This window comes from Triturus cristatus, chromosome 11 (assembly GCF_964204655.1).
Source record: "Triturus cristatus chromosome 11, aTriCri1.1, whole genome shotgun sequence".
Classification (NCBI taxonomy): Eukaryota; Metazoa; Chordata; class Amphibia; order Caudata; family Salamandridae; genus Triturus; species Triturus cristatus.
The window spans coordinates 149566964-149589763 of record NC_140594.1 but is presented as its reverse complement, the minus strand read 5'-3'; the positions used below and the strand labels follow the sequence as shown (position 1 = coordinate 149589763).

General features: G+C 50.4%; 1 protein-coding gene across 7 annotated transcripts in view; it reads right to left on the bottom strand.

The window, feature by feature from the left end:
• Positions 1-22800, bottom strand: part of SBNO1 (strawberry notch homolog 1) — a 1282279-nt gene that overhangs the window by 415428 nt on the left and 844051 nt on the right. For all 7 annotated transcript variants that reach the window (XM_085634811.1, XM_085634813.1, XM_085634807.1 and 4 more), the window contains one exon: positions 11308-11443. In XM_085634811.1, the coding sequence (XP_085490937.1) occupies positions 11308-11443 (136 nt within the window). The remainder of the gene's footprint in view (positions 1-11307; positions 11444-22800) is intronic.

The window sequence follows — 22800 nt, the reverse complement described above, 5'->3', positions numbered from 1 at the left end:
ATACCCATGGCGCGCTGTAATCCGCACCGGCACAGAACTGAAAGTGCGCTCTGTACGCGTTGTACTCAAACACTCACATGAATGTATCGGTTTGGCAGCGGCTGAGGGGGGGGGGGGGCTTGCTTAATGAGACAGTGTGAGGAGCCATAGCCAGAAATACGATGTTGGTGCCATTCCGATAATAAACAGAGCCCTTTAAAGTTTTAAACTTGTGCCTTTCCATTTTTTGGGAGGGTGGGGGAGGATGGGGGAGTTTGTGCTGAACATGCGAGTCCGACTTTGTATTCTCCACAGTTCACGGGGCCCACAGGCTAGAGTGCAATGGGCTTGAAGTCTGTAAGCAATAGAATGTGTACATTTCTGTGGTAGAACTGTGACTACACGCAACACTGAACAGTGTTTGTAGTGCGCCTCGAGGCGTGTGCACGCGGGGTGGGAGTTCTGCATCGGATTCAAAGTGCCACGCATGGCCCGGGGCCACCTGGCAGCCGTGACTCACTCCTTTGGGAAGCTTCTGGCACTGATGGAGCAGTACGTGCGAGTGAGAGCGGGAGGAGCTTGTGAAGTGGGAGAACGGAGAAAAAGTACGGAAGGTGAAAAGGAAGCAAGGAGAGGGAGAAAGGGGCAAAGAGGGGGCAAAAGGAGGGTGCAAGGGAGGTACATGGGGAGCAAAGAGCGCGACCCCATGAGGAGAACAGGACACATGGAGAGGGCGAAAAGAGTGGGTGGGGTTACAGGTTATAGAGAAAGACCTAAAGCGAGCGCTTACGGGAACACATAAGAATGCCATTAATCAAGCAGGATGGCTCTGTCTCCCTTCACGCCCAGGGAGGAGGGAGATGCGAGCAGAGCATCAAAGGGCTGGGTGAGAAGGGAGGGGGGAATGCAAGGGTCAACGCGGCGAAAGTGAAAGTACTCCAGCAGAGCATCAAAGGGCTGGGTGAGAAGGGAGGGGGGGAAATGCAATGAGCAGAGGAGCAGCTGTGCATGTGATCTCGTGCACTCAAGGTTTAGGCCAGCCAAAAGTGTGGGTAGCACTTTGAAATTCCCACATATAAAATGTCTCTTTCGAGCCTTTGGCTCGCGAGACCTAAAAAAACTGCAAACAACCACACATGCAGTTACCTAAATTGTCATGCTCACCCCCTGTGCCATAGCAGAATTGAAACTAGCAAGTAAATGAAGTGTATTAAAGACCTGAAATGTAGCAAATTACTTTTTCTGCTTCCTTATGTTGCGCTAATTGGGTACAATCAACATGTAGATATAATTGTAGAACATCAGTCCTAAATAAGTGGATAGAAAGAAACAATGACAATAAGAACCCAGTATCTAAAAGTGAGGGTCTAAACACCTACAAACAGAGGAGAAGCATAACAGAGTATTCTAAAGACAGCCACAAGTACAAGGGTCATCACTAATAAAGAAGCTGGAAATTTTAACCTGTTGACAGGTGTACCAGAAACACAGCAGTTGGATATATGCGACAATAAAAAAACTGAAAAAGGGAAAAGAAAGTATGCCTTAAAAGGTGACAAGGTATTCCCCATAAGGGGCTGGTGCAAATAGCGAAATGTAATAGCTTTGCACGTAGTTATTAGATACAATAACGTGTAATCTTTCATAAACATGACCAGGGCTATAAGCGCCTAACTCGATAGTGCATGTACAACTAGTAAAATCTGATAAATGGCACAGTGCATGCAGTTATTGATACACAAAAATAAAGTTACATTCATTTAACATCATAACCAAGGCTGTATGTGCGGGTCCATGAAAGCGATGTCTTCATTGCAAAAAGCGGCTAGTTGCACGCTACAGCAATGCGTTATATGAGAAAAGTGCTGAATAGAAGGAAAAATAGGAAACAAACAATGTGCGCATTAAGGTGTGTAATACAAAATTGTACGTGTACATGAAAGCGATGTACTCATTTTAGGAATCAGAAGTGGCTAGTCACATGCTACGGCAACATGTTATTTGAAACAAACTAGTTACTTACCTTCGGTAACAATGTACCTGTAAGAAACATTAGTTAGATTCCTCACCTTATAATATCCCCAGGCGTCACGCTGGATCCGGAAAGATTTTTGTAGCAATAAACCTTGCGCATCGCTAGGCGTCGTCTGTGGCTCCGCGTCAGTCGTTGGCATCGTGCGCCGGAATGACGGAGTACTTGGACGCCGCCCTCGCGCGCTGACGTCAGTTCTTGTACATAGCTTTCCGCGCCAGGAACGCAGAGCCATGCAAGAGACCGACACTGGTGCCAAAAAGTCTAGGGCCCTGAACAGGATGACCTTAACCCTAGATGTCGGTTCGCAGAGTGGGGAGGATGGGTGGGTCGGTGAGGAATCTAACTAATGTTTCTTACAGATACATCGTTACCGAAGGTAAGTAACTTGTTCATCTGAAAGAAACACGTTAGTTAGATTCCTCACCTTAGAATAGATACCCCAGCAATACCAACCCCGGTGGTGGGTCTGCGAACCAAGATCACACCAGAAAGTCCTGGAGAACAGAACGGCCAAAGAAGCCATCTCTCCGGACTTGGCTGTCCAGGCAATAGTGCATGGCGAACGTGTGCAGTGAGGCCCACGTCGCCGCCTGACAGATGTCCTGCAAGGGAACTCCCCGTCCCGGGGCAGTAGTCGCAGCTGTGGCCCAGGTGGAATGGGCTCTCAGCCCAACAGGAGGGTCCTTTTTCGCCAAGGAGTAACAAACCTTTATACACAAGACGACCCTCCGTGAGATGGTCCGCTTGTGTACAGCCCTCCCCTTCTTAGCACCTACGTATTCAACAAAAAGTTGGTCGTCCACCCGGAACTGTCTGGTGTGGTCCAAATAAAAGGACAGCGCACGTTTGGGTCCAGACGGTGGAGCCTCTCTTCCTCTTTCGAAGGATGCGGAGGCGGAAAGAAGGTGGGCAATGTGACAGATTGCCCGATGTGAAAGGGGGTCACCAATTTCGGAAGAAAAGAAGGACGAGTCCGGAGGACAACCATGTCCGGATGAACAGAAAGAAAGGGAGTCTTAGATGACAGAGCCTGGAGCTCATTCACCCGTCTAGCCGAGGTGATAGCTACCAGGAAAGCAGTCTTAAGAGTCAGAAGACGAAGGGGACAATTGTGAAGAGGCTCAAAGGGAGCGCACATCAGAAAGGTCAAGACAAGAATCAAATCCCATCTGAGGCATTACGAAGGGGACAGGAGGAAACATGTGAGTAATGCTTTTAAGAAAACGTGAAACAGGGGACTTGAAAAGAGAAGGCTGATCAGGAAGCCGTAAGAAAGCAGAGATTGCAGAAAGATAACCTTTCAAGGTGCCCAGAGCAGAGCCCTGCTGGGCCAAAGAAAGAAGAAAGAGTAGAACCTCAGAAAGAGGGGCGGAAAGGGGATCCACAGCCTTTGCTGTGCACCATGCCACAAATTTGTTCCACCTGCAGGCGTATACCGATTTTGTGGAGGGACGCCTGGCTGCCAGAATGACGTCACAGACTTCAGGAGGCAAGTCAAATGGCATCAACTGTCGCCGCTCAATCTCCACGCATGGAGGTGGAGACTGGACAGGTTTGGGTGGAGGACCGTCCCCTGCTGCTGCGACAGAAGGTCCTCCTAAAGAGGCAGTCGTACCGGAGGATAGCTCGGGATACCAGTACCTTCGTGCCCAATCCGGAGCCACTACGATGACTTGGGCCCGGTCGCGCCGGATCTTCTTCAGCACTCTGGGCAGAAGTGGTATAGGCGGAAAGGCGTACAACAGACCGCAACTCGACTCGTGACGAGAAGCGTCTCCGAGCGAGTGCCGCCTTGGAAATTCCAACGCGCAGAACTGCTGATATTGCACGTTCTCTTCGGTGGCGAATAGATCTAACCAAGGCTCTCCCCACTGCAGAAAGAGACCTTACGCCACGTCCGAGTGCAGATGCCATTCGTGATCCATCATGCACCGGCGGCTGAGTTTGTCTGCTCTGGCGTTCAGAGAGCCCACCAGATGTTGAACCACCAGGATGATACCCTGGTGTTCCAGCCATGTCCAGAGGCGCAGAGCCTCCTGACAAAGGGTCCACGACCCCACCCCGCCCTGTTTGTTGCAATACCACATGGCGGTGATGTTGTCCGTGAACACGTGCATGACACTTCCCCGGACAGAGGGAAGGAAGGCTTTCAGTGCAAGCCAGATCGCTCTCAGCTCCAACAAGTTGATATGGAGTTGAGACTCCACCGGAGACCAGAGGCCTCTGATCTCCGCCTCTCCCATATGGCCCCCCCATCCCAGGAGGGACGCATCCGTCACTACTACGTGCTCCGGTTGGGGTAGGGAGTGGCATCTGCCCCTGACCAAATCGCTGTCCGTGAGCCACCACTGCAACTGTTTCGCAGTGCCCTCCGCGATCAAGACTTGGTCGGACAGGTTGCCTCGATACTGGGCCCACTGAAACTTCAGGTCCCACTGCAGAGCCCGCATTTGCCACCTGGCGTAATGCACCAACAGGATGCAGGAGGCCATCAGCCCCAGAACCGTAGCACCAACCTGACCGAAACCCAGGATAGAGGCCGAAAGATGGGAATCAAAGCCTGAATAACCCGGACCCGCTGTTCCGGAGGATAGGCCCGGAACTGCGCCGAATCGAGAACCGCTCCGATGAAGAGGAGCTTCTGGGAGGGTCTCAGGTGTGACTTCGGCACATTGATAGAGAACCCCAGCAAATGCAGAAGGTCGGCCGTAGTCTGGAGGTGGGAGACTACTTGCTGGGGCGAGCCCACCTTCAACGGCCAGTCGTCGAGATAGGGGAAGACTGGAACCCCCGATCTGCGCAGATGAGCTGCGACCACCGCCATCACTTTCATGACCCACCGTGAACCGCAGGTAACGCCGGTGGGCCGGCAGGACGGGGATGTGAAAATAGGCGTCCTGCAAGTCCAACGCTACCATCCAGTCTCCAGGGTCGAGGGCAGCCAGAACCTGAGCTAAAGTGAGCATCTTGAACCGTTCCTTCCGGAGGAAGGCGTTGACGCTCCTGAGGTCCAAGATAGGGCGTAGGCCCCCTTTGCCCTTCTTGGGAACCAGAAAGTAGTGGGAATAGCAACCACGACCTACTTCTGGACCAGGAAGGCGTTCGACGGCCCCTTTGGCCAAGAGGGCCGTAACGTCCTCCCGCAGAAGATTCAAGTGATCTTCCGTCATACGGTGGCACTGCGGTGGCATGGCTGGAGGGGTCGTCTCGAAGGGGAGGGAGTAGCCCCTTCGGACGATTTGCAGCACCCACCTGTCCGATGTGATGGATCGCCAGTGGAGCAGGTGATGGCAAACTCTGCCGCCCACTGGCGTGGAATGGGCCTGAAAGCTCGGACTAGCAGGGCTTTGAGGCGGATGCTGCCGGGGTGGATGTGGACTGACCGGCACGTTGTCTTCCAGTACCGCAACAGCGGAATCCGCGACCGCGTGCAGGTTGGTTCTGCGGCCGGTGGCTAGGCGGACGTGAGGAGGCGCCCCTTCCTTGGCCACGAAAGGGGCGAAAGGCGGAAGTTTGCGGCCGCGGGGCCGAGAGACCCAAGGACTCTGCCGTAGCCCGGGAGTCCTTAAAACGAGCCAGCGCACTATCCGCCTTCTCACCAAAAAGGTGAGTGCCATCAAAGGGCATATCCATGAGGGTACTCTGGACATCCCCCGAGAAAGACGTGGACCGCAGCCAGGCGTGGCGCCGGAGCGCCACCGTGGTGGAATTCGCCCTACCCAGCGAGTCCGTGGTGTCTAGTCCACACCGTATGGCATGTCGTGCTGCATCTCGCCCGTCAGCAAGCGCCTGGGAGAGACGTGTCCGGCCCTCCTCCGAACATAGGGGCAGCACGTCCTTCACCGTATCCCACAGAGAGTGGGAAAAACGGTCCAAGAGGCAAGCGGTGTTCAAAGACCGCAGGCCCAAACTCAGGGAAGAGAACAGCTTCTTTCCGAACTGTTCCAGCCTCTTGGATTCCCGATCCGGAGGAGCGGACGGGAATGAGGATTGGGAAGTTGAGGCCTGGATAACGAGACTCTCGAGGGTGGCGTGTTGGGACAGGAAACTGGGGTCGCCCGGAGCAGGGCGGTGGCGCCAGGCCACGTTCCGATCCACAGGAGGAACTGTGGAGGGCTTGGACCAAGTGCCCTGCAGAACGTCTATGAGGGCCTCAATGAACTGCAGCAGACGCTCTGTGGAGCTTGCTGACGGTCGAAGCACCTCTGTGAGGATGGCAACTCGAGCCCCAGGGCTTCGGCCGCCTTGCGCAGCACCACTGAGAAAGCTGCACCTTCCTCCGAGGCCACAGTCGGAGGAGAGATGAAACCAGTGTCCGGGGAGGTGTCCAGACCACTGGCATCCCTCGGGTCGTCTGCCCAGTCCTGTGAAAGTTGGCCCTGTCTGGCCATAGGGTCCTCAGACCCCTCTCAGTCACCCCCGTCATCCGATTCCTGATAAACAGGAGGAATGATCGGAGCCGGGCAGTAGATGAAACGCTCATCCATCGGCGTCGGAAGCGGCGTTGAGCTGCGCTGGGCCCGGACAGGGGCTAAACCGGGGAACGGCATCGTCCGGAGACGGCGCCGGAGGCGGAACCGGTGTCGGAGGCGTCGTGAGGTCGACCGGCGCCGGCAGAGATCCAGGACTGGATCCCTCTGGGACCTGCGGCGTCGGGACCGAAGTCGTCGACGACGCCAGGGCCGGAGACGCCGGCATGCGAGGTCGCCCAGTCGACCCCCGCGGGGCCCGAAGGTGCGCCGGCAGGCGTCGACGGCGGAGCCAGGCCCCTCAAGGCCGAGAGGAAAGCACTGACTTCCGCCAGAGTCGCGTCAGTCCCAGGGACCGGCGGGTATGGGGACGGACACGGCTCCTGCGTCTCCGACGGAGCTACGGGGGTGGGACCACCCTGACCCTCGGCCGAGTTGCGCGACCGCAAGGGGCCTCTTGGACTTCTTTGGACGCTTCGACTTACCCGAAGACTTCGAGCCCGACGAGCGATGATGGTGGCTGCGGCTCCGCGACCGGTCCTTGGACCTCCTCCTGGACCGGGACCGTGAGCGGCGCGGAGCCGAGTGCCGAAGCTCGAGAAGCTTACGGGACCGCTCCCGCCTAGCCTTCGAGGTCAAGGCCTGACAATCGGGGCACGACTCCACGTCGTGGTCGGCCCCCAGGCAGTAAAGGCACCGGCGATGGTGGTCCGTCACCAGTCGATGACAGAAGTCACAGGCTTTAAACCCAGGCATCCTACCGGCACCAGAGTCGAGTCGACAGAAGACCAAAAAGAGTCAAAAAAGTTTAGTCAAAAATTGACTAAGGGGTAAGCTCTTCCTGGATCGGTGCTGTCTGGCGCGGAAAAAAGAAGAACTGACTTCAGGGCAGCATCTAAGTACTCCGACGACGTCATTCCGGCGCACAACGCCAACGACGGACGCAGAGCCGCAGACCACGCCTAGCGACGCGCAAGGGGTATTGCTACAAAAATCTTTATGGATCCAGCCTGACGCCTGGGGATATTCTAAGGTGAGGAATCTAACTAACGTGTTTCTTTCAGATATGCTATTTAGAAAGAAAAAAGAAACTTCAACAATGTGCGCAATAATATATGTATTATACAAAAGTACTAAAAAATTCACTCAAAAGTAAAAGTATTGCCAATGTAAATCGCATACATATAAAGTAATCCTCCATATTAAGAAATTAGTCAGACGGTGTCAGACGGTATCAGACATGCGTGCACTGAAATATTACGCCTTATAAGCGTTAGATAAACTTACATCACACCACCATGTATAAATTGCAGAGTGCACTCCTTCCTCATGTGTATCTTTGGCATGGATAAGAAGTGGAATTTATATACCGGCTACTAAACAACATGTGACTACTGGTAAAACGCAGGCAACCATCTTTAAATGTCGTATTCACGTTAGTTGTGTGTATCAAGTGACAGGATTAACAAGAGCATACAAATCTCATCTCGGAAGACAAAGCAGAATCTAGAAACCCTCAGTATGTACTGTTCAAGCATTAGAAAAGGGGTGCCCTGTAATTATGTTAAAAGCCAATGTGAAAGCGCCATTTATATACTGGCTACTAAACATCATGTGATTAATGGTAAAATGTCGGCAGCCATCTTTAAAAGTCGCATTAATAGTCCATTTCGAGTACAATGTATAGGAGTGAACAAGAGTACACAAATCTTATCACGGCAGATTAAGCAATTACTAAAAACCCTCAATTTGTCCTATGTAGGCAGGGGAAAAAGGAGTACCCTGTAGTTATTTCACAAACCTTTTTAAGAGTGCTAATTATATACTGGCTACTAAATGTCATGCGACTAATGGTAAAATGCAGCTGTCTTTTACATTGTCGCAATTAAACAACAATAATGTGCACATTGTATGAGGGGTTAACAAGAGTATTGACATCTTCTCAAGGAAGATAAGGCAAAATCTTATAATGATGTCAAAAAGCAGTAAATAGGGTGCATGGAAAAGTTTAGCCCGAATATTTTGAGGATAGCTGAGGAAAACGACTGCCAGTCACAGGTGACCAATACTAGAGTTATGGGCACAGGTGAGAAATACATATTCAGCACAAGCTCTGGTAAACGTTTAGGGAAAATATCTCATTGTAAATAACGAGAATTAACAGAAATTACAGAGTGGAACACTCAACAAATATCCCCGGAACTTGAATTGAATATCGACAACGAACTGCAATATTTATTAGGACACTGATGTGATTATAAATAACATGCTGTAGCATCAATATGTTTGTATCTTCTATTTGTTGAGTGTTCCACTCTCTGTGGATTTTTCTATGTACCCTATTTTTCTGTATTTGACATCATTATAGGATTTTGGCTGATCGTCCTTGATAACGTGTATACTCTTGTTATCCCCTCACACATTAAGAACATTGTTGTGTAATTGTGACAATTTAAGATGGCCACCGGCGGTTTATAATTAGCCACATGATGTTTACTGTGGCCGTTAAATAATTAGCACTCTTAAAATGGCTTTTGACAATTATATTGTCATTCCTTTTTTAATGCCTTAACAGGACATACTGAGGGTTTTCTAGATTCTGCTTTTTCTCCGTGACAAGATTTGTATACTCTTGTTAATCCTGTTACTTTATACACACACAAAGTGAATACGACATTTAAAGATGGTCGCTGGCGTTTTAACAAAAGTCCCATGACATTTAGTAGCTGGTATATAAATAGCACTTTCAAAATGGTGCCACTTATCCACGTCCTAGATACACACGAGGAAGGAGCTAGTGTGATTCAAGTTTATCGAACACTTATGAGACGTACTATTTCAGTGTACGCTTTTGCTGCTTTTCCGATACCATCTGTCTTGTTTCTCAATATGGAGAATTACTTTACATGTAGGCGATTTACATTGGAAATCATTTTGGGTTAATTTTTTTTTTTTTTAATAATTCTTTTTATTAACAATATGAATCAACATCACAAGGCATATCACAGTACATTATCTTTTCCCCTCACAAATCAATTGAGTAAATTTTTGAGCACTTTTGTAAACTACATATATTGTTGTGCACGTTGGCGTTTTGTTTCTACATGGCACACTGTTTCAAGTAATGCGTTGCAGTATCTTGACTAGCTGCGTCCGATTCTTAAAATGAAGACATCACTTTCATTAACGCTTACAGTTTTGCTTTATACACAAAGTGCATGCTGTATAAGGTTTCTTTTTTTCTTTCTAGTCTGCATGTTTTTTTCATGTAACATGTTGCTGTAGCGTGCGACTAGTTGCAGAAGCTTTTTACAATGAAGACATCCATTTCATGGACACCACTATCTGGTCAGACACTTACAGCCCTGGTTATGATGTTAAATGAACGTAACTATTTTTGTATATCAATAACTGCATGCACTGTGCCATATATCAGATTTTACTAGTTGCACGTGCACTATCAAGTTAGGTACTTACAGCCCTGGTCATGATGTTTATGAAAGAAAACACATTTTATTGTATCTAACAACTACGTGCATTAGATATTACGTTTCACTATTTGCACCAGTCCCTTATTACAGTGAATACCTTTATGTGTTAATCACTATTGTGTCATTTTACACTTTTTTAGGCCTACGTTCTTTTCTCCCTTTCAGTTTTCTCATCGGCCTATATATCTCACTGCTGTTTTTTGGTACACCTGTACAGGTTGGATAAAACAGCTTAAAATGTCTCACCCACTTTACTAGTGATGACCCTTGTACTTATGGCTATCTTTAGAATAGTGGGGTATGCTTCTCCGTCTGCTTGTAGGTGTTTAGACCCTCGCTTTTAGATACTTGGTTCTTATTAATTATCATTGTATCTTTATATTCACTTATTTAGGACCGATGTTCAACAATAATATCCACATGTTGACCGATTAGCGCAACGTAAAGAAGCAGAGAAATTAAATTGCTACATTTCAGGTCTTTCTTACACTTAATTTATTTCCTTAGTTTCCTTTCTGGAATGGCACAGAGGGGTGAGCGTGGCAATTTGGGTATCTGCAGGAGTGGTTGTTTGCAGTTTTTTCACTTACATGATGCTGGTCCTCATTCACTTTATATACTGCTCATATTTGACGTGATCTTTTTAATCCTGTATGCATGTTATTATTTTGACCTATCTTATTTGACTTGGAAACAACAATATTGCACAATGGCATGCATGTGTCGTCCTCCCGTGGAGAGGATGTGTCACCATAGATTTATTGGCTTACACCTTCACGTAATATAGTGTTGGACCGTGCATCGAATTGTGGGTGATGGTACGTTATTATTGAAGACTTTTACTTAATTTATGTCATGGTTTATTATTCACAGCCCTGATGAAGTCGGAGGCTAATAAGCCATACCACAAAAAAACGTGTTAGCTGTGCAAAGTGCATTACATTACTGGTGTATACAGATTGATGTACAGAAACCCAAGTGTGAAAGAAAGAATTGGTGGACCGAATTAAAGATTACAGTTTCTTTATGACTCCATGACTGGATGTTTAATTTCTTGTTGAACTTCAAGTGCTCGAGACAATGGTCTTGTAATATTTTAACCCTTGTGCTGTGGAATATATCTAGGGCTGTTTGGTAGTCAACTCCTGTTATTGAGTATCAATCATTAGTAATTTCTTTTAGCTTTCCCCTGAACTATAAAGTGAGAGCTCGGTTCTGGCCTGGCTACTGTTTACTTTTTGTTAGTATGTTACATAAAGCAAACTGTTAAATTAAATTAAATATCGAGGTTCTCTGTGCAATCATTAAATTTTTTTTGTTGAAACAAACTTACCAAACTGCTGGATTGCTCTATCAGCACTCCAAGGCAACTCTAAAGTCATGTGCACTCTCCTCCGCTGGTTTTTTGCTCTGCGGTCTGCTTGTAAAGAAATACCAGAGCTTGCAGCCTCAGATATGATGGCAATATTCTGAAGGAAAAAGGAAAATCTTAAAAACGCTTGCTTATAGGCATTGCTGCTATATCGCATTGTTACCACATTAACACAAATTTCCAATATCTTGATACCATGTAGAAACAAACCGAGAAATAGAACATCTAATTAGGGCAACAAGGCCAGCATACCATTACCATTAGACCCTGTTATTATCAACTTCTGATAAGCTGTGCCAGCTGCATAGTGGAATGGGAATAGGTTGTCTTCAGCAAGGCAGTGAGTAATCTGCGGTTTGAGAATCCACCAGAAAACCATCACGGTAAGTATAAACCCTGAGTTTTTTTCATTTTTATTTAGTTTTAAAGAAAGGAAAATTATAAACATCAATTTCATTTTTTTGCAGCCAAAACAATCCTTACATTTCCATACATTACCATATACAGTACAGTTGTAACAAGCTAAAAAAATAACACGTTAGTTAGATTCCTCACCTTAGAATATCCCCAGGCGTCAGGCTGGATCCGGAAAGATTTTTCGTCATCAATACCCCTTGCGCGTCGCTAGGCGTCGTCTGCAGCTCCGCGTCCGTCGTCGTGCGCCGGAATGACGGAGTACTTAGACGCCGCCCTCGCGTGCTGACGTCAGTTCTTGTACATAGCTTTCCGCGCCAGGAACGCAGAGCCATGCAAGAGACCGACACTGGTGCCAACAAATCTAGGGCCCTAGAGAGGATAGCCTTAACCCTAGATGTCGGTTCGCAGAACGGGGAGGATGGGTGGGTCGGTGAGGAATCTAACTAACTAATGTTTCTTACAGATGCATCATTACCGAAGGTAAGTAACTTGTTCATCTGAAAGAAACACGTTAGTTAGATTCCTCACCTTAGAATAGATTCCCCAGCAATACCAACCCCGGTGGTGGGTCTGCGAACTAAGATCACACCAAAAAGTCCTGGCGAACAGAACGGCCAAAGAAGCCATCTCTCCGGACTTGGGTGTCAAGGCAATAATGCTTGGCAAACGTGTGCAGCGAGGCCCACGTTGCTGCCTGACAGATGTCCTGCAAAGGGACTCCCCCCGTCCCAGGGCAGTAGTAGCCTCTGTGGCCCGGGTGGAATGGGCTCTCAGCCCTACAGGAGGGTCCTTTTTAGCGAAGGAGTAACAAGCCTTTATACACAATACGACCCACCGTGAGATGGTCCGCTTGTGTACAGCCCTTCCCTTCTTAGCACCCACGTATCCAACAAAAAGCTGGTCGTCCACCCGGAACTGTTTGGTGAGGTCCAAATAAAAGGACAGCGCCCGTTTTGGGTCCAGACGCTGGAGCCTCTCTTCCTCTTTCGAAGGATGCGGAGGCCGAAAGAAGGTGGGCAAGGTGACAGATTGCCCGATGTGAAAGGGAGTTACCCCTTTTGGAAGAAAGGAAGGACGAGTCCAGAGGACAACCTTGTCCGGATGAACAGAAAGAAAAGGAGGCTTAGACGATAACGCCTGGAGCTCACTCACCCGTCTAGCCGAGGTGATAGCTATCAGGAAAGCAGTCTTAAGAGTCAGAAGACGAATGGGACAATTGTGAAGAGGCTCAAAGGGAGCGCACATCAGAAAGGTCAAAACTAAATTGAAATCCCACTGAGGCATTACGAAGGGGTCAGGAGGAAACATGTGAGTAATGCCCTTAAGGAAATGAGAAACAACAGGGGATTTGAAAAGAGAAGGCTGATCAGGAAGTCGTAAGAAAGCAGAGATAGCTGATAGATAACCTTTAAAGGTGCCCAAAGCAGAGCCCTGCTGGGCTAGAGAGAGAAGAAAGAGGAGAACCTCAGAAAGAGGGGCGGAAAGGGGATCCACAGCCTTTGCTGTGCACCATGCCACAAATTTGTTCCACCTGCAGGCGTGTACCGTTTTAGTGGAGGGACGCCTGGCTGCCAGAATAACTTCACAGACTTCAGGAGGCAAGTCAAATGTCGCCGCTCAATCTCCACGCATGGAGGTGGAGACTGGACAGGTTCGGGTGGAGAACCGTCCCCTGTTGCTGCGACAGAAGGCCCTCCCGAATAGGCAGGTGTGTCGGAGGATCGATTGACATACTGAGTAGCTCGGGATACCAGTACCTTCGTGCCCAATCCAGAGCCACTAAGATGACTTGGGCCCGGTCGCGCCTGATCTTCTTCAGCACTCTGGGCAGAAGTGGTATAGGCAGAAAGGCATACAACTGACCGCAACTCCACTCGTGACGGAAAGCGTTCCCGAGCGAGTGCCGCCTTGGAAACTCCAACGCGCAGAACTGCGGACATTGCGCGTTCTCTTCGGTGGCGAATAGATCTAACCAAGGCTCTTCCCATTGCCGAAAGAGGCCTTGCGCCACGTCCGAGTTTAGACGCCATTCGTGATCCAACATGCACCGGCGGCTGAGTTTGTCTGCTCTGGCGTTCAGAGAGCCCGCCAGATGTTGAACCACCAGGGTGATGCCCTGGTGTTCCAGCCATGTCCAGAGGCGCAGAGCCTCCTGACAAAGGGTCCACGACCCCACCCCGCCCTGTTAGTTGCAATACCACATGGCGGTGGTGTTGTCCGTGAACACCTGCACCACACTTCCCCGGACAACAGGAAGGAATGCCTTCAGTGCAAGTCGGATCGCTCTCAGCTCCAAAAGGTTTATATGGAGCCGAGTCTCCACCGGAGACCAGAGTCCTCTGACCTCCGCCTATCCCATGTGGCCCCCCTATCCCAGGAGGGACGCATCAGTCACTACTACGTGCTCCGGTTGGGGTAGGGAGAGGGATCTGCCGCTGACCCAATCGCGGTTCGTGAGCCACCACTGCAACTGCTTCGCAGTGCCCTCCAAGATCAAGACATGGTCGGACAGATTGCCACGATGCTGGGCCCACTGAAACTTCAGGTCCCACTGCAGAGCCTGCATTCGCCACCTGGCGTAATGCACCAACAGGATGCAGGTGGCCATCAGCCCCAGAAGCCACAGCACCAACCTGACCGAAACCCAGGATAGAGGCCGAAAGATGGGAATCTGAGCCTGAATATCCCGGACCCGCTGCTCCGGAGGATAGACCCGGAACTGCGCCGAATCTAAAACCGCTCCGATGAAGGAGCTTCTGGGAGGGTCTCAGGTGTGACTTCGGCACATTGATGGAGAACCCCAGCAAATGCAGGAGGTTGGCCGTAGTCTGGAGGTGGGAGACGACTGCCTGGGGCGAGCCCGCCTTCAACAGCCAGTCGTCGAGATAGGGGAAGACTGGAACCCCTGATCTGCGCAGATGAGCTGTGACCACCGCCATCACTTTCGTGAACACCCGAGGGGCACTGGTGAGGCCGAAGGGGAGCACGGTGAATTGAAAATGCCCCTGACCCACTGTGAACCGCAGGTAACGCCGGCAAGACGGGGATGTGAAAATAAGCGTCCTGCAAGTCCAACGCTACCATCCAGTCTCCTGGGTCTAGAGCAGCCAGAACCTGAGCTAAGGTGAGCATCTTGAAACGCTCCTTCCGGAGGAAGGCGTTAACGCTCCTGAGGTCCAAAATAGGGCGTAGGCCCTCTTTGCCCGCCTTGGGAACCAGAAAGTAGTGGGAATAGCAACCACGACCTACTTCTGGACCAGGAACGCGCTCGACGGCCTCTTTGGCCAAGAGGGCCGTAACTTCCTCCCAGAGAAGATTCAAGTGATCCCCCGACATGCGGTGGTACTGTGGTGGCATGGCTGGAGGGGTCGTCTCGAAGGGGAGTGTTGGACTTGGCCCTTCTGGCAAGTTCACCCCTTGAACTTTTTGCATTATCCTAGCCTTTTTCCTATGTTGTACTAGTGGTTTTAGGCCTCTAGGCGCTTTCACACTGTCCCAGTGGAAAGTACGTGCGCTCAGTGTATGTTTTTGGTGAGACTGACCTGCCCTCCCATAGGAATGCATGGGGGATCTGAGTGACAGTGTTAAGTCCTGATGTGAGAGGAGTGCAGGGTCGAGTTTGGTATGTGAAAACTCGTGAGAGTGAATGCTGCTCAATGATGTGTGCGGCGTTATGGTGTCTCGTGTAGAAGTGCCACTTCTAGAAGCTGGCCTGTCTGTATAATAAATGTGCAGTGACTGTCTGGCTTGCGATTGGCTGGTGTGTCTGGCTCCAGGAGTCAGGATGGGTCTGCCCCGGTGGTGAATGGAGAGAGCTGCATGTTGATAGCAGGGAGGAGTACACCTGGGACCTGAATAGGGCTGGGCTTTCCCCACACAATGCTGGCTCCACCCCCTGTGGTGCGTCTAATGTCCCTGGCCTGTCCTGTGAATAGGGAGAGGGGCTGAGCAAAACAAAGTGCTCAGGAACCAGTTGCATCTGGTTCGCCCCTTCCCTGCACCTTTGGAGACAAAGGATTCTGTGTATAAAAGAGGGGCAGTGACCCCATGAAAATGTTCTCGTTATGACTTGATTCTACCAGGGGCGTGTTGCTGCTGGGGCCCAGGGGAAGGCTTGCCTCCCTGGGCCCTGCCCAGCCCCTGGATGCCTGATGGACTTCAAGGACTTTACTTCTAGCGCCTGGTGAGCGCTTCATTGCTTCTTCTAGCTTCTAGCGCCCTGGGAGCGCTATATTGCTTTATTTTTTGAGCCAGAGGAGCGCTGGAGCTCCACAGCGCTGGGCTGCCGTCTGTGTAGAGGGAATCCCCATCGTAGGGATTCCCCCGCCGAAGCGGGTGCCCACCCCGTGTTACACTTTTAATTCGGAGGGTGCCTACCCCTCAGTGCCGCCTCTTTATTATATTAATTCGGAATGCGAGAGACCACCCCGCCTATTGATCTTTAATTAAGCGGGTTTCCACCCCGCATTGCCGCCAGAAGAAGATCACCGCCGCCGGCCCGATCGAAAACCGGAAGCCAGGCACGTCTGCCTGGGACAGGGACGGGCCTCGCCGTCATTTCCCCCGACCGGGAGAAAGCGTCCCGGAAGACTGTGCCTGCCTCGCGGGGCTCCTGTGAGTTGAGGGAGCCCCGCGTATGTCTAAAGAGTCCCGGGTCCCAGGAGGGGGCCCGGGTGAAGATGAGTGGCGAAGGGAAGCCGGTGCCTGCCTGTGCGGGGCTCCCAGGAGTGAGGGAGAGCACCGCGGGCACCAGCAGCCAGAGAACAGAGGTTCTCCCCGCCACCTGCATCGCCACGAAGGAGCTGAGTCCCCGACAGAGCCCGGTGAGTGGGGGCTCTAGTATGCATGCCGCCTCAGTACAGGGGGGAGCCTGGGCGCATTGGTAGTGCCGATCGCGGCACTGTGCTCGACTATTTTCTGAGTGGCCCCCGCCTGATAGGGGGTCACTCCAACAAGGGGGGCGTATTGGTTGTCAGAGCCCCAGATGGCTCCAACGACGGGCACTAATGTTTCTCGAGCCCCAGCTGGCTCCAACGACGGGCACTATTGTTTCTCGAGCCCCAGATGGCTCCAAAGTTTGGGGGGCATATTTCATATTAAAAGCGCCAGTGTGCTCCACAGTGCTTGGGGGGGCAGCGCTTTCTCTAGTTGGCGCATATTAATTTTAGGAGCCCGTGTGGCTCCACAGTACTGGGGGACATGTCGTTTTTGGAGCCTAGGTGGCTCCAACGTTTTGGACATTATTTCAAGGGCCATTGAGAGCCCATGCCTCAGTTTACTTCCCCAGCTGCGCAGCACTTAGTGCCAGCTGCAGCGTTTAGGCCCTGTTCTTGTCCCCAGCTGCCCAGCAAGTAGTGGGCAGCTGCTACGTTTAGGTTCTGGCGCAACATGGCCCTAATGTGATTGAAGTACTATTGGGATTTAATGCTTATGGTGTTAGGAAATGTACTGTGTGTAGTATGTTGTGCGCACCCTGTGTTAATACTTATGGTGTTAGGGAATGTACTGTGTGTAGTATGTTTTGCGCACCCTGTGTTTTATACCTCTAGATATGATTTATGCATAGGAGGTTGTTTTACCTGTTTAGGGTTACGTTAGGGAGATTATACTTCCCTGTGTGATATACACCCCTAGTGTAATTATACTTCGGATGTAAGGTCTAATGCGTTAGACTTATGAGAAATTGCATAATGTGTATATGCCCCTGTGATGTATGCAGGATAGGTTTTATACCTGATTCTATTATGATAATGCTGAGGTCATTATTGCGCCAGTAGTTACTGGTTGTGCTCTACAGTGATAATGTGTTACAGTTGGTATATGTTCAACATTTACCATTGGTGATTTGTGCTAATTCTGACAGTGGTCCATGTGGCCCTGTCTTGTGTAAATAGTCCCCTGTAAAATTCTGCCCAGTGCCAATTGGCACAGTGTAAATTATGTGATTATCATCTAATGTGTTTATTATAATACAAAGGCTATTTTTTATATATAACCTTGTGTGGAGTTTCTTTTGTGGTGGGCCTAGGGTGTTGTTGCTGTGTGCACGCGCAAACGCTTTACACATTGCCTCCGGGATAAGCCTGACTGCTCGTGCCAAGCTACCAAGGGGGTGAGCAGGGGTTATCTTTGGCGTGCAACTCCCCAGCCCTGACTTAAGAGTGGTGGTTTCTGCCTGGCTTTGGCGCACGCCTTAGCCAACCAGAAATCCCATTTCTAACAGGGAGGGAGTAGCCCCTTCGGACGATTTGCAGCACCCACCTGTCCGACGTGATGGAACGTCAGAGGAGCAGGTGATGGCAAACTCTGCAGACTGTGGCATAATTTTTTGGGAGAGGGGCATTGGCATGCCCATTCTGTGCAGCCCACACCCTGAACTGTGAAAAAACAAATCCCTGGTGGCTAGCGGGCTTTCTGCCCACCACCGGGGGGGGGGGGGGGGGGGGGGGGTGCAGAAACACTGCTTATATCCATTAGTAATTGGTGGGAGCAAAGGCCCTTGCTCAAGGGGCTGCTACCCCCTCCCTGGTTGCTAGTGGGTGGATCCCTGCTTGGGGAACGCAGATCCACTAGGGAGGGGTATCATTGGAAAGTGGAGATTCTCCCCTTTCCAACAATACCTCTCTCGACTTTCTACGTGCTTATGGGGCTGAGATAGCACCCTAATCACGTAGAAAGTGAAACTGAAATGAGCCTGTTGACTTATTTCAGGTTCGGTTTCACTGAAATTACGTAAGCGCGACGTGCCCTCTGATAGTCATTTCAGGGAAACCAAAGAAAGCCTCGGGAGCTGGGCAAGCTCTTTCCCAGCTCCCCAGGCTGTTGGGGGGGGGGGGGGGGGAGGGAATCCCTCTGGTGCCCAGTGTTGGGACAGCTGGGGGGCCGTCCGACGCATATGAGCACTGCTGCGTGGGACGGCCCCCAGCCGTCCGATGCACCGAAGGGGTTAAATCAACTGTATTATAATAGAATTCACATATATACGCTACTTCGATGAAATTATCTTCAGATAACATTTAGGGTTAATATTAGCTTTTTGAATTACTGCTACTTGAACACTGGGGAGAGCATTTTAAAAAGTCTTGTAGCCGCTTGAGTATTTCCAAAATTAGCCTTTACAGGATTACAAAACTCTAATATCAGTGAAAAGTTTGATCTTTGACATTCTCTAATGAAGTAATAATCTCAATTTCTGCCCCATCACAGGAGTGACGCATCTGTCGCTACTGCGAGCTCTGGTTGGGGAAGGGAGAGGGACCGGCCTCTGACCCAATCGCGGTTGGTCAGCCACCACTGCAGATCGTGTGCAGTCCACTCCTAAGATCTTGACTATGCCGGAGAGATTCGGCAGATGCTGCGCCCACCAGAACTTCAGGTCCCCCTGCAGAGCCTGCACATGCGATCTGACATATGTCACTAGCAGGATGAAGGAGGGCATGAGGCCCAGCAGCCATTTTTATTTTCACCGAAATCCAGTGTCATAGCTTGAATATCCTAGACCGGGCCGAAACTGCACTGTGTCCAGAACAGCTCTGATGAAAGGGAGAGTGTGAGATGGAGTCAGGTGCGACTTCGGCACGTTGACCGTGAACCCCTGCGAAAGCAGGAGTTTCGCTGTAGTCTGGAGGTGGGAGAGGACAGTCTGGAGCAAGCTCGCCTTCAACAACCAGTCGTCAAGCTAGGGGGCCGACTGGCACCCCTTGTAGGATAATAGGATCTTTCTGGCATAGATACCCCCACTTTTTGCTTGGTGTCAGTGTGTTTTGACTGTAGTTCACTGGGATACTGCTAACCAGGAGCCCTGTGGCAGTGCTCTCTCATCTAAATTCTCTGGTAAATACTTGGCACACCCCAAACTTGGCACATTGGGGTACCATTATAAGTTCTTAGTACATGGTACTGAGGTACCCAATGCCCTTGGTACACCAGGGGACTCCCAAGGGCTGCAGCATGAATTATGCCACCCATGGGAGCCCAGGCAAACTGTGTCTGCAGAACTAGCACTGCAGTCTGCGTGAAATGGTGCTTGCATCTTTCACTTTGGATACACAGTTTCCTTATATCCCGGACACTGCACTTTTAAGCTACAAGTCACCCTTAAGGTAGGCCCTTCAGTCCAAGGGCTGGGCGAATGGTTCTAAGTGTGTGGTTACCCCTGCACGAGCAGAGGCTCCCCCCTACAGACCCAAGACTCGAATCTCTGGGCTTTATAAGTGCAGTACCGCCATTATATGGTTTGTAGTGGACACTGTCAAGGCAAGATGTCCAACTACATAATGGCTACCCCAAACCTGGGCATGTTTGTTATCAAATATGTTGGAATCACCAATTCCAGTGTTAGTTGCATGATACCTTGTACAGGGGGAGGAGGAGTCCTTATAAAACCTGCCTGCAAGCCCGCGCTGCTGCCAACCCATGGTTGTGTACTGCCCCCTGCTGATGAGCTGAACTCTGGCGGGGAAGCTGAACAAAGTATTTCCTGCAAAGGAGAGGTGTGACCACCGCTCCTTCAGAATTGGGTGGGGGCGCTTCAGAGTACCACGAGACTGCAATGCATAAACCTGTTTTGCCCAGAACGGAGCCTTTGGCTCCTGCTCTGGCGCAAAACCACACAAAGGACAGGGGAATCTCCACCCCCCTGTCTAGCTCCTCCCTAAGGAGGTGACCAGAGCTCCTCCAGGAAGCCACTTGATTCTGCCATGGTTAATCTTAGCTCCTGGGAGCATCTGACTGGCTAGGGCAGTTGAAAAGCGTACCTGACCCCCCTGTCATAAGTGGGTCAAGAGAAGAGCTCTTTCCCTTTTAAAGGGTTACTACTTAAGGGCTCCCTGAGGGGGAGTCCTTAGATTCGTCCCAACTACTCCAAGATTCCACTGCCTGTCATCTGAAGCCTGTCCAAAAACTCTCCTGTTGGTGGACACAGGAACTCTGCTGTTCTTCAAGCCAGGAACAAAGACAAGACTGCCTTCTGCAGGAAGACTCTACAACACAGGTGGTGGTTTGTTGGCGCTCTTAGAGGCCTGACCAGTCTTCTCAACAACTTGGGAAACTGTAATCCCTCTCCAGCTGATGTAAACCACCTCCCTGTGCATTGTGTCTATTTGCCATTATCAAGGACTGTTGGTTCCCTTCACGAAAGTTCTTCAAGCTCCAAAAAGCCCCACCTTCCAGGATAGCACAGCTCCAAGAAAGACGTTCTGCCTGCATCCTCTGAATCGTGGGCAGTAATTTCCGGTGTGCTGTTGTGGCTTTTCGGAGACTTCCTGTGCCTGCTGCCAGTGAGTCCTCAAGGGTGCTCCATCGATTCCAGCTGGCTCTCCTGCATGCGAAGGGCCGGCCCTGACTTCCTGCACTCATCAACCAGCGTGGAACATTTAGATGACGGCTCCTGTGCTGCTGCATCATTGCCTGGGTTCCACTGCTCCTGCTTCCCAACCTCATCGCGCTACAGCAAGAACTTCCAACAAGGGCTGGTATTGTGCTCCTGTGCCTCCAGGCCATCTCTGCTTTCAGGATCTTTTCATCTGTATTCCACGCCCTGGTCCACAAGACACCGTAGCTACTGATCTTCCACGATCCTCCATTGCAGCCCATGGGTGTTTCCAACACCACTTCACCCTTATGCACCTGCGCTCCCTGGTGTAGGTAATCCTGCTTCCGGGGTTATACAACCTTCCTTGATACAAGTGGTTCCTGCGGGGTCCTTTGAGAAGGGTCCTAGAACTGCAAAATTCCAACCGCAACGGTGTTATCCTATGGACGTTTGACTCTGTGTAACCACTCTGCACCCAGGTGCCTTGGGGGTCCCTGGATACTCACCTTGGGTGGTTCTGTTTCCCCGGGGGTCCTACATTCTTGGGAACTAGTCCTGCAGGGTGCTTACTTCACATTCCACTATTTTAGTATATGGTTTGGCTGCACGACTGGGACCTAAGTGTTTTTTCCATGCTACCTACCTATTTCTGAAGTATCTTTTGTGCGTAGTTGATATCGCCAGGAGGAGTTCCTGTCTAGTGTGTACTAATAATTACAGAGTATTTTTATACTCACCTGGTGTGGTTCTTTATGTGAAAAGCTTACTGACTGAATATAGTGGTAAATGCACTTGCTTTACACCCGCCTGAATAAGCCTTAGCTGCTCTCCACAGCTACCCCTTGAGTGCTCTGTTTTTCAAGGACCTAAACACTATCACTAAGTGTTGCCTGGACTCCGTGCACAGAGCCTCACCATAGGTTGACACGATATACTGAGTCGGCCTCCTACACTCCTGATCTGCGCAGATGAGCATTAGCCACCGCCATCACCTTGGTGAACAACCGAGGGGCACTGGTAAGGCCAAAGGAAGCACTGAATTGAAAATGCTTGTGGCCTACCATGAACCGCAGGTAGTACCGATGGACAGGCAGGATGGGAAAAGAGGAGTCCTGCAAGTCCAATGCCACCATTCAACTTCCAGGATCTAGGGCAGACAGGACCTGAGCCACAGTGAGCATCTTGAACTTTTCCTTTTCGAAGAAGCAGTTGAGGGCTCGCAGATCTAGAATAGAATGAAAGACCTTGTCCTTTTCAGGGACTAGAAAGTAGCAGAAATAGCAACCACACAAGACTTCTGGTGCTGGAACCCTCTCTATGGCTCCCTTGGCGAAGAGAGTCCTGACTTACTCCCAAAGCAAGTGAAGGTGGTCCTCTGTCAGCTGGTCGTAAATCGGAGGGTGGGGTTGTTTTGAAGGGGAGGGAGTAGCCCCATCTGAAGCACACTTGTCTGATGTGATGTTTTTCCAGTGGTGGTGATGATGGCTGGTCCTGCCACCAACCGGCCGCCCATGATCTTTAAGGGTCGGACTAGGAAGGTTTAGAGGCTGCAAGGGGAGGAATGAACTGACTGGACCTCTGACCACCTGACCCCACTGGATCGAAAGGAGCTGCATCCATGGCCGCACTGAGGTCGCTGAACTTGTGTGTCGTGTGGGTGGGATATGGTTGGGGCGGCTGAAAACCCCTTCTGTGGCCACGAAAGGGGCAAAAAGCAGACGAGG